The sequence below is a fragment of the Platichthys flesus genome, chromosome 6, assembly GCF_949316205.1.
Source record: "Platichthys flesus chromosome 6, fPlaFle2.1, whole genome shotgun sequence".
In the NCBI taxonomy this organism is placed as follows: domain Eukaryota; kingdom Metazoa; phylum Chordata; class Actinopteri; order Pleuronectiformes; family Pleuronectidae; genus Platichthys; species Platichthys flesus.
This window is the reverse complement of record NC_084950.1, coordinates 15,360,526-15,378,281: the sequence shown is the minus strand read 5'-3', so window position 1 is coordinate 15,378,281 and position 17,756 is coordinate 15,360,526. Positions and strand designations below refer to the sequence as shown.

General features: G+C 42.3%; 2 protein-coding genes across 2 annotated transcripts; both read left to right on the top strand.

The window, feature by feature from the left end:
• The first annotated feature begins 753 nt into the window (after positions 1–753).
• Positions 754–5,196, top strand: LOC133955199 (DNA-binding protein RFX5-like). The gene is made up of 3 exons (XM_062389908.1): positions 754–1,241; positions 2,909–2,942; positions 4,744–5,196. The coding sequence occupies exons 1-3, from the start codon at positions 1,114–1,116 to the stop codon at positions 4,915–4,917; spliced, it is 336 nt and encodes a 111-aa protein (XP_062245892.1). The 5' UTR covers positions 754–1,113; the 3' UTR covers positions 4,918–5,196.
• LOC133955200 (DNA-binding protein RFX7) lies at positions 5,145–13,852 on the top strand. Its single transcript, XM_062389909.1, has 7 exons — positions 5,145–5,249; positions 5,340–5,462; positions 5,560–5,676; positions 5,921–6,005; positions 6,109–6,316; positions 7,231–7,526; positions 7,623–13,852. Exons 2-7 carry the CDS (start codon positions 5,353–5,355, stop codon positions 11,067–11,069), a joined length of 4,263 nt encoding a protein of 1,420 aa, XP_062245893.1. The 5' UTR covers positions 5,145–5,249; positions 5,340–5,352; the 3' UTR covers positions 11,070–13,852.
• The last annotated feature ends 3,904 nt before the right edge of the window (positions 13,853–17,756 follow it).

The following is a 17,756-nucleotide window of genomic DNA, read 5'->3' as shown; positions in this document are numbered from 1 at the left end:
ACTGACAGCACAAGGATGCTGTTATTTATCAATGAAAACTTTGTATTTTCTAGTTTTTAGAAGTGGTTGATAAAACATAGGTATTTTGTAGAAAGGTTGGGATAATGACAAAAAAAAAAAATTTCTGTAAATATTCATCTTGTAGATACTGGTTTTTATCTGACAATCATTCACTGATGTAAAGACTTTCAATTTGATATACGACAATACAGAATATTTATTTTATACCATGTGTGTGAGAAAATAAATTGTTCCCTCTGAAATGTACTTAGGTAGAAGAAAGTAGAAAAATAAAACTACTCAAGTTCAGTGCAATAAAGAAAAATTGCCCCAGTTGCCCAAATAGCTTTATTGGATATGGTTCAAATCGAACATTGCATTGCACTGTATTACTGAAAATGTGTGAAGACAGACTGGAGCCAGGTGAATTCTGAAACAGTTTTGCGTCCAGTAATCATCCTTCTCACATATGGTATCAGATGATTCCTTCCTGATGTCGTAATAAGGAACAAAAACATTTCTGAAATGTCTACAGTTGTACATATCAAGTCATTCAGTATAAAATGTTAACCATGTACAGAAGAACTGTGGATATCTACCTCTACCAAGAAGGTTATTGTGGTTGTATGTAACACTTTGGTTCAGATCTGGGTCAGAATTTCACCCTTTGCACATCTCTCTCCATGCGCACAGCACTGATGTATCAGCCCTGAAACCAGGAACTCTACCCTGTCCGCACAGCTCACCTGGTGCTTTTATTTTGTCGCGGTGTTTCCGGGCTGCTCTCCGCTGCCGCTGTGTGACGTGACGCGGACGGCTGCTCGGTGGCTGCTGCTGCAGGCGTGCGGTTCGCTGTTTGCTGTTTGCGGCAGCGCACACAGAGAGAGCCCTCCTCGGAGAAATGCCTTTTTGTACGCCCGGGTGTGTTTTTCTTCCCGCTTCTGTTTTGCGTCTTCGCCAGGGTCGGATCTCCGTGTTCGTGGCCATGCTCCGCGCTGGATTCAGCGGGCTGTCCTAGCTGCCTGAGCCGCTCCAGCAGCGGTGGGTCCGGTGCAGTGCACAGCCGGGGATGAGGCCTACTCGTTAAAGCTCCCCCACCACCCCTCCGTCGCGATGGCTGATGATCAACAACAGCCCGGCCAGAAGCCGGCCTCGGGATTAGGCTCTCTTCCAGCGCTGGTGCCGGGACTCCAGGGGCCCGAGGCCAACGCTCTGCAGTTCAAAATCAAGAATTCAATTTGGTAAGGATGTGGTGCCTCACTGTCCTTCTCGCTAGCCGTAGCCTCGTAATTAGCGTGTGTAGCTGAGGGGAGGCAGGGCTGCACAAAGCGGCCGAAAATAACACGAGTGCAACGGGGAACGTTTGACCCGCAACACGGTGACTGATCCACCCAGTGGTTCCTGTCAGTGAGTCTGGGACACGGTAACGTCAGGTTAGTTACAGCTGTGGTGGTTGTGGTTGTAAGTGTGGATCCACAGGAGGCCATGTTACACATGATCCAGCAGGGCTGCTGATGCTCAGGATGACAGGTGTCAAACCAGGGCTGGTCCACAGACACAGACAGTGATCCACAGACACAGTGCACCACAGACACACTGATCCACAGAAAGTGCTCCACACACTCACCGATCCACAGACAGTGATCCACAAACACACTGGTCCACAGACAGTGATCCACACACACACTGGTCCACAGACAGTGATCCACACACACACTGGTCCACAGGCACTGGTACACAGGCAATGATCCATAGGCAGTGGTCCACAGACACTGGTCCACCTCCACAGCTGCTGATCCACAGACTCTGACCCACATACTCAGCTCTACTGATACTGCATGCTACTTCCACAACTGTCAATTCACAGCTTTTATTGTGTGAAAATGACAGTAGTGTAACACTGCTCCTAAAAGCAGTGATACAAAGTGTTTGTGATAGCATTAATGCCTCAGGTCTAATAGTTTGCTCTGTATTGTTTATGTTCAGGGAGATTGAATAAACCAGGAAGTGAATTTAGACACAACCCAGACATTAATGCTTCAATCATAACACAGCACAGACCTGAGTGTGAAACCATGCCTTGAGCTTCGAACCTTCCCGGCAGCTCACTGTATGACAATTGAAGCCACCAGGATGTTGTTAAAGAGCTGATGTTCCTGTAACCAAGCAGAAGGGTCTTCAGGGAGGTGACCCAGAAGTTGAGGTTTAGAGAGCTGCTCTTCACCGTGGTAACACCTCCTCTCCAGTAAAACCGAGTGGCGGCAGCATCGGGCTGTGGAGGAGCAGGGACACTGGTCAGATTAGACAGAAGAACTATTGCAGCCAAAGAAACACAGAAAAACCATCTGATAGAGACCTTGACTGCATCTGCTAGAAATAGGGACTTGAAAAAAGTACTGAAATTAAATATTCTTGAATATTCTGTAAATGTTATTTTTAAATCCATTTCATAAGCATTTGTTCTCTTGATTGTTGTGTGTAGATGAATTAATAAAGAAGTACATGGTTAAATATAATACAATTTCACCCACAGGTATTGTGTATTGATACCTTAATTTGGCACTGATGGTATCAAAGACTGGAAGTGTTAGGAAATGAAAACTAACTTGCTTTAAGGTACAGTGTGCAGAATTTAGTGACATCTAGTGGTGAAGTGTCACGTTGCAGCTGAATACTCCTTACCTCATCCTCCCCTTCCAAACATAATAGACAACCTGTGGCAGCCTTCAGTTGTCCTAAAACTGTAATAAAAAAACATGGTGGCCTCCATAGAGGACCCGCCCCTGGTGTAAATATAAAGAATTTTATAATTTAAATTTCTTACACACTGGACCTTTAAAATTTGATGAAGTCCTGCATGTGTCAATGTTATTTGAATTGCTCTCTTTTGTTGTGTTTCTCATTGTAGCAAATCTGTACAATCAAAAGTGGACAGCATATTGGTGAGTATCAGTGTTAACAAGTAACAAAGTGTCCTTCTCTCTGTACTCTCTGTGGTAACCTATCACTCTGTCACCCACCTTATTATCATGGAGACACATGGAACCGTCTATTGGTGGATCCTTAGATTTGGTGTGAAGCTTAGCATTTTTTTAAAACTAATAAATAAATGTTTCATGATTATAACCTTATGAAGTGACTTAGTTGTCCCACAATGTACAAATAACTGACTGGAACCATGATGCTTGAATTTGCTATTTATTATTTACATCACAGATGGTAGGATTTAGGAGGATAATTTGTAATATATCAACTAACAGCTGTATATGATTGTGTAGATTTAAATGAGGGTTATACATTGTATGTAAGTGTATTAGTGTTTTTTAAGTCGGTAAAAGCAGATCTATTTATGCACATTTTGTCTGAGCTGAAGTGTCACACACACCTTGTTTTCAGCCACGCTCAAAGCTGCATGATAAAGCTTTTGTCTATTTTTATATCACTTTTAAAACAGAAGATACAGACGGTCAGTGTGTCCTAATAAAAAATGCACCTTCTTCCGTCACTGATGGTTACACACTGACACAGCACAGCAGATTAACTGAGTTTAAAGGACTAGTATGAAGGGTTAATTTCAGTAAAATAAATGTACGTCGAGTTTACTTGGTTCCAAAATATATCCTTCACATCTGGACTGGGTCTAAATTTGGATATGATATAATGGATACCACAAAATATTCGAAAAACTTTCATTAACTATATCAGGGGTTTGGTGATGTGGACAAAATCATCTAATGACATGCATGTAGTTTCTATCATGATTTTTATCTGATGTTCATATACTTACTGATGTTGACCATTGACACTTATCACATACGTGCAAAAATACAATTTAATGGACATTACCATACCATAGAATAAGCGGTATCAGAAAAATCTCTTACAATTCATTTTATATGTACAATTATATTTCCAAAAGCTATAAATTAAAAAATCTGAAAACACTGGCACCAAAAACCTTCACAACTCAACCTATTTCCTGTATATTTGGATGAAATGGTGTGCGGAAAAATATCGCTCACCATTGTCCTGTTTCATTGATATTAATTTAGTATAGTTAAGTATTGTAAGTATAGTATTATATTGATATTAATGTTGTGTTGTGTTTCATATCATGTATTTTGACGTGAAATGTCCAGTTTCTGAGCTCTTCAAACCTGCCTCCCGCAACAAAAGTCAAATCATGTTAATTAAATCAAACGTCTGCAGTTGTCATGGTGACCTATATACATGCTAATAGCAGGTATACACAGGCCATGGTCGAAAATTCGCGGAAACACAAATGTAAAGAAACGATACAAAAGAAGAGAATTAAAGCTCCAACCCTGATGTGAGCAGAGAATGACTCAGGTAATTCACTCTGTGCTCGTAGGGACGCAGTGAGTTTAGTAAATAGCGTTTTCATTCAGTGCTCATTGGCTAACAGCTCTCACCTCATTCATTCAAGTAGTGGTTCCCCTAGCAACAAAGAGACAAATGAAGAGGAACAGGTAGAAAGAAACCATTCCTAGAAGCTAATTGAAAAGCAGTCGAACAGGTTGTGAGCAACTATCGGACTCGTGTAGTGTTTTGTAAATCGGCGCCAAATTATGACGCAAATAAAAAAATGTCAGTGTTATTGAATCTGTGGGTCCTCTGCCTGTTCATTTGCAAAGAACTAACCGACACGTGAAATCATTTTATTCACCCATTTGTATTTGAATAATCTTTGGACTCATTTTCTTTGTGATTTATTTTTCGCAGCAAGATGTTGAGAAGTTTACAGACATCGAAAAACTCTACCTCTACCTTAAGTTGCCTTCTGGTCCCAGCAGTGGCAATGATAAAAGGTACACATACACACACACACACACTTTTTCTCACGTTTTCCACTTTGTGACGCACACATGCATGGCTGCTTTGTTGTGGTTCTCATAACGTTACTGGCACTGTTTGTGATTCTGATTGTTTGTCAAAAATCTTCACACTTCACAGACTTAGTTTAGGCTGATAGCTCCCAGAAATTAAATTGTTCTTGTGTGGTTTGTGACATTTTTTGAGGGGTTGTTGCTCATTGGTAAGTTTTTTTTAATTTTTATTTGTTGATGATCTATTGATCATTATAACGCAAACCGCTGAAATATGTAGAATTTTGCTATACCTAGCTGTTTGTGTTTCATTTGTTTCCCCATATCTATCCATCACCCCAACCCCCAAATTCTGCCCATTTGGACTGAGAATGAGAGGGGGACCTCCACTCCTGGATTATGGTATTAAAGTTTCTGTATTAACAAGAAATGATGCGTACAAGTCCCGGACACTGCCTCACCAGCTTTGGTTCTCTTATGCACCACTTTCAGTGACCAGAGTTCCATGTCATCAAGCCGCACTCAACAGATGTATGCATTCAACTGGATACGGAATCACCTGGAGGAGCACCCAGAGACTTCCCTCCCGAAGCAAGAGGTGTATGATGAGTACAAGTGAGTGTGTCATCTTGGGTGTGGGAGTCAGGTGAGGTGACTGGGAGTACGTGTGAACAACCTTTTTAATCTCATGGCTGATTCTCTTATTCTACAGGAGCTATTGTGACAATCTCGGCTACAATCCACTGAGTGCAGCAGACTTTGGAAAGATCATGAAGAATGTCTTTCCTAACATGAAGGCCCGTCGACTGGGCATGAGGGGCAAATCCAAATATCCTTTGATTTTGATCAAACACTCAGCAAAAGCATTTGTGCTTCAGCTGATGAGCTGCTACTGCTGGGCTTTGAAGTTAGTTATGCACAGATTTGCAGAGTAACTTCTTGTGTCGATGGATAGATTAGAAACTGTTCCAGTGAAAGATATGGACGGACTCGGTGTAAAGTCAGCAACAGCATATTGTATTAATTTCTGTTTCCACAGCCATTACGTTTCAGACGCCTTAACTCCTTCTCACATACTGTTATAGCGGGTTAAGGAAGAAAGCTTTTGTTCACATGCCGTCTTTGCCCAACCTGGATCTGCAGAAATCTGGTGATGGGGTAAGTTTCATCACGAAAACCTTCAACTTGAAGTACATATCTCGTTAGACTTTAAACCATTGGAATGCTCATCCACACGCTGCTCTGCTCTGTCTGACTGTAGTGTGAGCTGATGGAGTCGTCGGGTCAGTCGCCGAGCGCTGAAGATGAGATGAGATCTGCAGCCTGCGGACTGGTGTGTGAGTGGGCTCAGAAGGTCCTGAGTCGTCAGTTTGACCACGTGGAGGACCTGGCCCGCTTCCTGCTCAACAGCCACTACATTGGTACTAAGTCCATGGCTGCACTCACTGTTATGACTGGCACACCCACAGGTAAAGATGTCCTCTGATCTGATGTGTTATTATACTGTCCTCTGTCATATTGTTGCTGCTTATTTGCCTCATGCTGATCATACGTGGACATCATGTTGTACAAGATAAAAGCTTAAAGTTTTGAAAAAGTACTCTCCTAGTCTTATTTTAGGTCAGTTGGGTCGGGAGTCAGCTGTTTTTAAGACGTGTGTCATGTTAAACATGGTTATAAAGGCATTGTAGACAATTGTTATTATTTATTCCAGGGGATTGGTTAACTGTATGTGTGTGCACCTCGCTGTCTGTGCCAGATTTGATAGATGTTTAAAATAATATGATAAATTCTTAAATCATTCATCATCACACTTGGTTTTGGATTAAATGCAAATTAAAACCTAATATCAACCAACAATCTCCTATGATACCGCATTTACATCTGCCACATATAATTGATATACACATGAATTTGCAAATACTTATTGAAGTATATCCCCTGAATATGACATATTTTTTTTTTAATATAAATCTGTAACCCCTTTGCCACTTTTTTCAGATCTCTGCCAAAATTGCATGGGCTCTTTGTTGGAAATTGATTCATTAGTTTTTTGAACAAACAAACAGACAAAACTAACAAAGAGGGGGCAAAAACATAATCTCCTAAGAGAAACCAAAAATTAAACCCATCTTTAATAAATCACTTCAATGGTTTGCTGACATATTTATATCAGTGATATGACGTTATCAGGCAGTGTGGGGCCAATAGTCAAGGAAAGACTATTACTAACATGCTATTTACCATTTTTGTATCTGTTTTGCAAGTTTGAAGTCCTTGATAATACGGTTTTACATTACATAATATATGTTATATATGTATATGTATATGTGACACAGCAAGCTGCTCATCATGATTCCTGACATTTTTATTCTATTGACAGGAATGAAGACGCCAACGCCTGCCTCTGCGTTCGTGCCCACAGCTGAGGCAAACTCCTTCCAGCCACAGGTGAAGACCCTGCCCTCGCCCTCTGTTGATGCAAAGCAGCAACTGCAGCGGAAGATCCAGAAGAAGCAGCAGGAGCAGAAGCTCCACTCGCCCCTGCCCAATGAGTGCCAGGTCAAGAGAGCAGAGGCCAGCACCCCTGGCCCCACCATTCCCTGTGGCAGCCCTGCTATGCTCTCCCCGCAGCCCACAATAGGCATCGTCGTAGCAGCTGTCCCCAGCCCAGTCACGGTATGGGGCTGAATTTCCCCCACTTATGGTGTTGAGGTATATTATTGATTCAATGTGTTTAAATTCAGTATTATTTTCTCTGTGTATTTCTTCCAGGTACAGAGAACCAGGCAGTTAATGACATCGCCCAGCCCTATGGGGACAGCGGAGGGAAAAGTGCTGCCTGTGAACTTCCAAGTGGTCACTCAGTCGATTAAGCAGTCCCCCAAAACTCCCCAGAATATCTCGGCCAGTCCAGTGGGAGACCGTCTGGCTCGACACAGCACGCGATACGCTCAGATCCTGCCCAAGCCCTCTGCCACCAGTGCCATCACGCTGCGCTCACCCCCCACCCTCCTCATCACCAACAGCCCCATAAAAACTGTGATGCCCAACTCCCACGTGAGCTCTATGAATGTGGTGAAAATGACGGCGATCGCTCTGGCTCCCAGCAGCAGCAGCAGCAGCACAACCGTGCGTCCCGCCTCGGCAGGTGTGACGACCATGGCTGCTCTGGATGATTCCCAACAATCACACTCGGTCATGTCTCATTCTCCTGCAGTCAGGCCCAGTGCCCCAGCCCTCACTCTGAACTTCACAGACTTTAGAGCGGTGTCTGACGCTAGAAACGACAATAACCCCACATCTGGCTCAGAGAGAACTGCCGCTGGGGTCAAAGAGGAGAGAGTGGCCAAGTTCAGGGCGGCCAGCGAGCCAAGCTTCCTTGTTAAGTGTTCTCTGGGACCAGATAAAGGGTTAAGGATAAAAAGTGACCCCACATCGCCTCCCACCTTTGTAGCTGTAGCTGGGACTCAGGACAGCAATAACAGTAACTGCCATGACGGTACTTTGTACTTGACTGTTGATAATCACAACTCCAATGGGTCATCCGCTGTTACTCCAACGTCAAAAGATCCCTGCTCAGATGCTAAAAGCCCCCGAAAGCGCACAGGCCCAGTCGGGGAGTCCCACGTGATTCCTGTGAAGAGGGTGTTTATCTCCCAGCAGCCAATGGCTGTAATTGACAATCTAAAACCTGGCGTTGGTGCTGCACTGAAGAGGATCCCTCGCCCGGGAACCCCTGCCAGACCAGAGAGTGCCCCCTGCAAAGTGACTGTGAAACACACAACCATTGGGCCCACGCAGATCCTCGCACTCTCCGACTCGCCCATCACACACACAGAGGGCTCCCCGACTGTTGTCAAACCCCAGGCCTTGGTCGTGAAACCGAACGACCACTCTCTCAGCACTAACACCAGCACCGGGGTAGCTGGAAGCAACCCGTCCGATCAGGCCTTGCTACAGCAGATCACTGGGGACCCCCGGGCCATGCCAGCCAACTCAGGAGCACACAAAGCCTCTGTGATGAGTGACTTAAAGAGCACAATATGGGAGGAGGGACAGCTTGACGAGCTTCGAAAGCAGGCGTTTGCTCAGCAGATGCCAGCAGAACACAAACAAGCCCCTACCGACCAACTTTCCCTTATAGCTCAACCCCCTGAGACCTCGGGCCAGCTCACGCTCACACAGGAGATGGTCGACTTTGCAGGTTCTCAGCCCAACATGGACTACTTCCCGTTCAACGACGACGACATGACCCAGGACAGCATTGTGGAGGAGCTAGTGCAAATGGAGGAGCAAATGAAGCTGAAGGGTCTGTTTAGTAGTTGTGTTGACGTGTCTCTACAAGGCCAGTCAGCCAGCAACCAAGGCTCTATCCTGAACGCTCACCAGGCCAACACTACCTTCTACCACTCTGCCCATAATAGTACCACTCCCGTCCAAACTCCCACTCCAACACCGACACCGACCCCGACTCCGACGCCCACTTCCGAAATGACGCTCGGGCACAGCATGACAAGAGAGAGCCCCTGCTCCCGCATGAATCCCATCACCCCTGTGGACGGAGCAATGGGTCGCCACACACCTATCAGCACTCCACTGTCCAACTGCAGCAGCAGTGTCCCCCCTAGCCCAGTGGAGTGCAGGAACCCTTTTGCCTTCACTCCCATAAACTCAAGTATAACAGGTTACCATGATGCCAGTATTGTCTCCAGCAGTCCCGTAAAGCCCATGCAGAGGCCAATGGCGACACATCCTGACAAGGCCAAACTGGAGTGGATCAACAACCGCTACAACAGCAACGCTGCCAGCCCTCTATCCAACCACAGTATTGGTATTCTGCCCAGCTACCAAGACCTGGTAGATGACCAGTTTCGAAAGCCACATGCTTTTGCAATTCCCGGCCAGTCATTCCAAGTCCAGGCGAGACCAGATGCTGCTCACTTTGGCCGCTTGACTCCCATTTCTCCAGTGCAGCAACAGCCACAACAACAACAAACGCAGCAGCAGCAGCAGCAGCAGCAGCAGCAGCAGCAGCAGCAGCAGCAGCAGCAGCAGCAGCAGCAGCAGCAGCAGCAGCAGCAGCAGCAGCAGCAGCAGCAGCTGGGGACAGGTGTAACTACTCCCACTAAACAGGAGAGCTTTGCTGTGCCTGCACCTTTAGACAACAAAGCATCGACCTCATCTGCGTCTGTCACTTTCCGCTGCCGCAGCGTCAGCCCGGCAGTGCGCCAGAGGAACTTCAGCGGCAACACCGGCCCTCTGGCCACCACCACGAATACCAGCACCACCACCCGTGCTGTGGTTTCTCCCTTTAACTCTCCCATCACCTCCGAGGTGCTCAGCATCCTGTCCAACAGTCAGACAGTCAGCGCTGCCCACAGCATGGCCCAGCGGAGTCAGTCTGTTCCTCTGAACATCATGATGCAGAGTGAGATGCTGCCCGTGCAGGGTCAGAGCAACACTGCAAAAATTACAAACGTCCTTCTCAGCAAGATGGAATCGGATGGGGATGATTCAGTCCGTGGCCTGGGAATAAACAACCTCCCCTCTAACTACACGGCCCGTATGAACCTCACACAGATCCTGGAGACGACTCCTGGCTTCACTGGGGGAACTACTCACCAGACTCAGCTGCCTGTCGGCTCGAGCCCTGCTGCCTTCGAGCTCCAGCAACACAGTTACCTCACCACTGGCGGTGGAGAGCAGGTGACTTTCTCTACCGGGGACAGCCAAGCACAAGCAGGGCCTGGTGAGCAAGACCAGCAGCAGCAGCAGCAACAACAGTTGCAGCTCCAGGAGAATCCCGTGCAGACACAACCACAGCTCCTCCTCCAGAGCACACAACAGCAGGAGGCGGAGGACGAGCAACAGCAGCTGGATTTCAACAACACTGTTAAGGACTTGCTGGGGGATGATGGTCTCAACCCCAGCTCCCAGTTGGTGGGTCAGGTAGCCTCGGAGCTCAACGCCGTGGCGTCTGACTTCTCGAACGACATCCGACTGACCTCAGATCTGTCCAGTAGCATCACTGACCTTAACACATTGGACACCAACCTGCTGTTTGACCCAAACCAGCAGCAGGAACAATATGAAGATTCAACACTGGAAGAACTGAAGAACGACCCGCTTTTTCAGCAGATATGCAGTGATACTGTGAACTCTGGTTTCGACTGGCTAGAAAGCAAAGACCAGCCTACCACAGTAGAGATGCTGGGCTAACGATATCTTTGACTCTGTATGGTTTCCGTTCTGTTGTTTGTTTGGTGCATATGTAGTATATCTGTTTTGAAACTATAGTTTGTTGGGATTTGTCTGGACTTTGCCATCCGTTCTGTTAAAAGTGCCAGGCGTACCAGAAAATCTCTCCTACTGACGTTTAGTTACTTCTCTCCTTTTACACTTGTCACCTGGAGTTTCAGTACTGAACCTCTTTTTCTCCCTCATCAGAAATCAAGAAACGTAAGAATTTGGTGGCGGCATGCACCTACGAGAGCAGATCTGTACGGTATCAACATAATGAGGAACGTAATCTTCCATGTTATAGCCAATCAATAATGCAATATTTGTATTTAATGAACACTTCAAGAAAGTGAGATGGGTAGGAAATTTGGCACAAAAAGACTTCACCAAAAAATGTATGCTGTTGTATACTATTTTCAGTGTGTGCAGTTCAAGATCAACCAAGTGGAAACAATATTGGGATTGTTGTATATGCACATAATAGTAGTACATTTGCCTGCCATATCGGAATATGAAAAAGGGTGGCATCTTACCGCTGCCAGGTGCTGAATTTATGACATAATCTTTATACTTTTATCATAAACCAAAATCAGTGGTAAACTGATTCACATCTGAGCATTGTCCGCAAGTGAAATTTTCTTAAAAACCTATACTTCTTGTACTGTTTAATATCTTATAAAGGGAGTAGATGAATCAGTAGGGAGACGATGGGAATTCAGGCCTCTTTGCGGACTATACATGGAAAGGAATCAACAACTGGCTGCCTTACTCCCCAAAGTCCAAGGCCTTATGCCATCTTTAGAGAGACTGTATATAGTATAATGTTAAGATATCTTCAGAACCATCCAGAGCTTCATCATATCAAGGCAGCTGTTACTGTGATATTTTCAGTACTATTTCTTATTCTGTTTTATTATTTTCTTTTGCAGTTACAATATAGACGCGTATTGTACAGGCAAACAACTACACTCTGTGTGCCCTTAACCAGTGATGGATTTAGAGGAATTGAATATGCTGTCATTTCATGAAAGCACACAGCAGGCACATGTCATAGATTTTATTGGCATGCTATACTCCCAGCTCGGATAAGAATTTAAACGGTATGGAGAAGGCTTACTTAGAGAAAAAAAAAAGCTGAAGGCTGACGTGTTTGATTCGATGTCATTTTGAGATCAAGCAGAGGCGAAATCATTGTTTGTGGAGATCCAGCCTTATTTCCATACCAAAGATGATCTGTTTGAATAACATGAAGAGATTATTACACGTAGAGACACTCCTGGCAAACAACAGGAAGCGAGCAGCGTCTGACGATATATTGCATTTAAGAAAAAATGATTAAGTTGCAGATATCTTATGTACAGTATGTAAATTTGTGAAATGGTCACTGTCCTATGTTTTATAGGTAACCATGGACCTGAAAGCATGTTGAAACCATCACTGCTAGCCAGGTAGGCGCTGTGATACAGTAGGATGCTTGCTTGAGTTTTTTGGCTATTGTCAATGTTGTATAAGTCATGTTTAAGCTCCATCTGTAAATAGGATAGATACATAGAGATTTGATGTATCAAGACACTATATTATGGCCATTATTCTAGCTAAGTATGTGCCACCGAAAAGAGAAAAAAAAAAGCTTAACAGATCTATAGTCGGCAAGATACTGTATGTTGTGTGTTACATTTCTGGCTCAATGTGTCGTAAAAGTAATGCTGTCTGGTCTCGCTTGCTGATTTTCATTTGTATTATTTTCTATTCAAAGATAATAGGACTCTGCGGTTGCAGAAGTGATGTGCGCTTTGAGCAGGATCAATAGCATGGTTTAAAAAAAAAAAAGTTGTGATACTGTTAGCTGGTTGCAAACATCTCTGTGACAGACATTGTGCTCAAAGCCTTTCAGCAGACACTGGAAAAAAAAACTCATGTTTCAACAAACTTTGGAGGTTCACATTATTGCACTAAATTTTTATGACACATCTTTATGGACAAATGTAACGACGGATGCCCGCAAAAAAAAGAAAAAATGACAAGATGAGTAAGGAAATTAACTGAACGGTCAGAAAATGACTAATTGTCTTGTAGCAAAATGTGCATTAATCTCAGTGAGATACACATTTCTTACTCATTCTCATACATGAGAATTTAAAGCATAGAGGGGGAAAAAAGTTAAATAACCTTTTAAAACCTACATGCTCATTATGTTGATAAATGATTGTACGCACGCATGTGTGATGACTTATGTTGTACTTTGTATCCTTGGTAACCACTGTCTTCTGTGATTTTGGGCAGGTTCTGTTAACCAGACTGGCAGTGCTAGTTTTATGAGTTACATTGTTGTGTGTTGTTTACTAAGTTAATGTTGTTCTATATGTTATGTTGACAACTGTCTCCTGTTGATTTTACATATTCTTACTTTGCTAAATGCGTTTGTGAAGAAATTTAACATTTTTCTCTTTTTTTATTTTAACAATAAGGCACTGATATTTGAATATGAATGAAGGAAATGCACCTCTTAATGTCTACAGGAGCTCCATCAAGTGGTGACTGATTCTTTACCTTTGACTGACCCAGAACCAACTCTGTTCGACTCTCTTGTCCATTTTTACCAGTTAAAAAAACCCTCCTCTGTGGTGTTGTCTGGTGTACTGCTTAATGTACAGTAGCTTGTTAATATTGCAAAAGCGTTGTTTCTTTTTTTTCAATGGAAAGTACTCACTGGTGAGATTTTTAAAGTGGTTTTAAAAGCCAATAAACTTTTTTAAAGAATGTTCTTGTGTGTTTATGTGCTGATCATTTTGTATTTTTATTGCGGTAAATAAAAAAGAAAGCGAAATGAACCTTGCAGGACTTAGTTGTCATTGTAGATTAATAATATTAATGCATTAATAATTTAATTGGTTTATTTATAAGCATGACAATTTCTATATTAAGTTTCAGTGATCATGTCATTTCAGGATATTACACCTGGATCTGTCTCTAAATGCAAATGATAAAAAGACAAAGCTAAATGTTGGACTGTCGCAGCTTTATGAAACAATGCTATTGATTTTTCCAGATGTTATGGTAATACTGTTGTTTATTTGTTTTTGGTCACACACCGCACGCTTTTAATATCTTATCAGTCAAGTCTATGCAAATGCAAAAGCTCTCCATCAGCCCTTGACATGAGATCAGAGGTCATCAGCTCTTCAAATGGCCTCTGAGGTCAGCGGGGGGTGGCCTCTCCTAGAGACACACACCAGCCAATCAGAGTCCAGCTCTCCGGCCCCCTGCTCTTCTTTCCCATGGCCTCGTGATATTCATAACATGTTAATGACCTTAACCCTATTGATCACCGCCTGCCTCGCGCTAACCCCGACCTCCGCAGAACAACATTAGTCATTGTGAGTCGACATATTTCACAAGGAATAAGTGATTGTGTTTCCTGTTTGTACACAATTTATCAATAACACAACACTTCACAACAAACAATGTGAAGATAAAGGTAAAGATAAACACCATTACAGATGACTCTTTATTTGAATCACTGACAGCCAATAGATCTCAATGAGAGTGAGGACATCTTAATTTTTTTTTCACAAAAATTGAATATCAGCGTTTTTCATCTCTGTGAACTGATGCATGTGAATACAAAAAATTATGAACAACCATTGCTGGTAAGCTACAATGTTTCTTTAATAAATGTCATTTAAATACATAATACTATATGAATATGTTTCTTACTAAATTTAGAATAATTAATAAACCGATCTCAAAATCTATAGGTGATGCATTGACTACTCTCCTGAAAAACAAAACTAAACCACATCTTCCCGTCATTGCCTCCTGTATATGAAAGTAGTATTACTATTACTAATTCTATAATAATAACACTATGTTAATAATAGTAATACTATTAGTCACTATTGTGTTTGCACACTGTAGGTGTGTAGGCCTCTTAACCTGATTAGAACTTGGGTAATTACTGTTATAAATTATTCCTGTGTTTTATTATTGATGTATTATAAGGTGTCTAGATAGGCAATATTAAATAAAAACTATTATTATTATTAATAGTATTTTTTAGTAGTAGTACTAGTAGTATAAGTATAAATAATAACAAGTGTTGCGTTTTCACAAACCAGATACACCGAATAGTTAAAATTACTCTGGTCCCAGAGTAATATTAACAAAGTATTCCATTTAGTGTGTCTATTCAGTATAGTTTCCTTTTGTAAAAATCTGAAGCTGTAAATAACATATTAAAAAATATAATCTATTGAGTAAATGTATCACAGGATTCTATTTACCCAAGCATTAATTTTGAGCGTTTGAGTTATAACTATGTCTTATAGAATGGATGATAAGATCAATAGTTAGCTCTAATCAATACATAATTACACTCTGCGCTCCTTATTTGATTGGTTAGTGAAGTGTGGAGTTGCATGTTTGATACAAAACTCCCCTCAAATCATTATACAACCATCCGTAGATATTATTTAGACTAAGACTTAAATAGTATCTTTGAAAAGAAACAACAAATCTCCCTCCCTGAATGTGATGACTGAATTTACCTGTGCCATCGGAGGGTTGTTTCTGCTGATGCAGCACGACTGATCTCACAGCTGGAGCCCATTGTAGTGCTGCTGAATGAGGGCCGGGAGACGGGGAGGGTCATTGTCAAAAGGCACGGTCGCTGGATCAATATCTGAATTCATTAGGCAGCTGACATGCAGCCATCAATACCTCTTCATAATTACCAGGTCCTGTAGAAGGAGCAGATGCTGTCCAGTGTGACCTTATTACCACTGGCCTTTGGTGACTGATAATTCACTGTCCTCATCTTGTTTTGTTTGTTTAAAAATCTGATAAACAGGAAAGAAGATCTCAAAAATGTATTTGTTTCATGGGAAATCAGCCTTTAATCACTGATGGGTTCACACTTTGAAAATCACAGTATGTAGAGACGTCCTCTGTGGAGCCGATCAGACCTTGATGTTTGTGTACATTTCAGGTTCAAATAGTGTGTTAAAGAATCTGACGAAATGAAATTCAAACTCTGAACTTGTTGAATGACTTTATCCAAAAAAAAGCTGATAAACTCATAAAGCCAAAGAACAAAACATTGTGTGAAAGGCCTTTAAAAATTATAAAACTTCTCCTAGTTCAATCCTTAAATCACTCACTATTTAATGGGTGAAAAGAGGAGAACCTGGGAATAGAAAAGCAAAAGAGATGGGTTCCCTTTTCAGATGGGTCCTAGTTCCTGAAATACAAAGTAGGCAGGAAAAGTAGCATGGAGAAACAGAATCCTAATGTGATTCGTATAAGGTTCAAAACATTTGGAAGTTATTGGACCAGAGAGAATATCAAGCAACTTTTATTGGACCTGAAACCTGAAACCTTTGTTTGTGCAGAGTCTCATTTCGATTGATAAACATTAAAACTATAGGGAAAGATCTTTTAACTATGTAAACACAACATCACAGCAACTAGACGTTGAGCATTAGTCAGTCAGCAGAAGAATTGTCAACTGCTATTTTTACACTCAGCTATCTTGATACAGTTAATTGCCTTTTTTTCCTTTTTTCAAGTAAATATAATGAAACTGTGCGTATGAACCGTATGAATGTAAACAAATTATTCTGGGTTTTTTGAACTGTTGGTTGTAAAACATGAGACATTTTAAGGTATCTGTGAAAGTTGTGATAGATGGTTTGTAACGTTTCACAGAATTGTTTTATTGATTGATCCCAAAACTAATGACGAGTGTAATTAAAAATAAAAATCATCATAACAACAATATGACAGTTTAGTCACATAACAGTAACCAAAGACAAATGCACACATAAAAGAAGCAAAAGCCAAGGATGCAAACAGACTGTGTGTAAAAATGAACAACACTAATTCAAATGGAGAAACTGTGGGGTGCCTTAAAGTGCAGTTTAAAAGTTCTTGTGTGTGAGCACTTTTCAAAGTTCCCAGTTATTAATGTCAAAGTAAGAATTGTGAGGTTAATAAGGCCACGGACACCAAGTCTGGTTATTATATGGAGTATTATATCTGATGGGAACCTCTGATCACATCTGTCCTGGTGGATTCAGCTCCAGATGCGGATGAGGTCCTTGGCTTAACCAGAACTCCCTTTCCTGAACCTAACCTTAACCTGAACACAACCGTACCCCATCATGACTCGTCTACACAACGGATAGTAATGACTTAGTGTGACTTTTTAAACAGACTACAACATGAGTAACACCACCACCATACACACACACATTGGTTTGTGCAACTATCCTTACTAGGACTTTGCATTAACTTCCATTCATTGTGGCCAGCCTAACAAACACCTCAAGAATGACCAATTAATTCCTAACTATAACCTTAACCTGGTCACAATTCAAATCTTAACCTGAACCTTAACCAATTCATCAGAAATTAAGTTTTGCCTCATCAGGACTGTTTTTGGTCCCCATGAGGTTTAATGGTGCTGATAGGGTCAGTGTTTAGAGGTAACACACATAAATAACACAAACGCACAGTTGTACTATAGTTTTGAAGACACTCATTGACATAATGTATTCCCTAGCCCCTTACCCCAATCTTAACCATCACAACTAAAGGTTCGACTATAACACTATACAACCCTCTGAATTTGAGAGAAACACTCAAAATGTCCTCACAGTGATGATA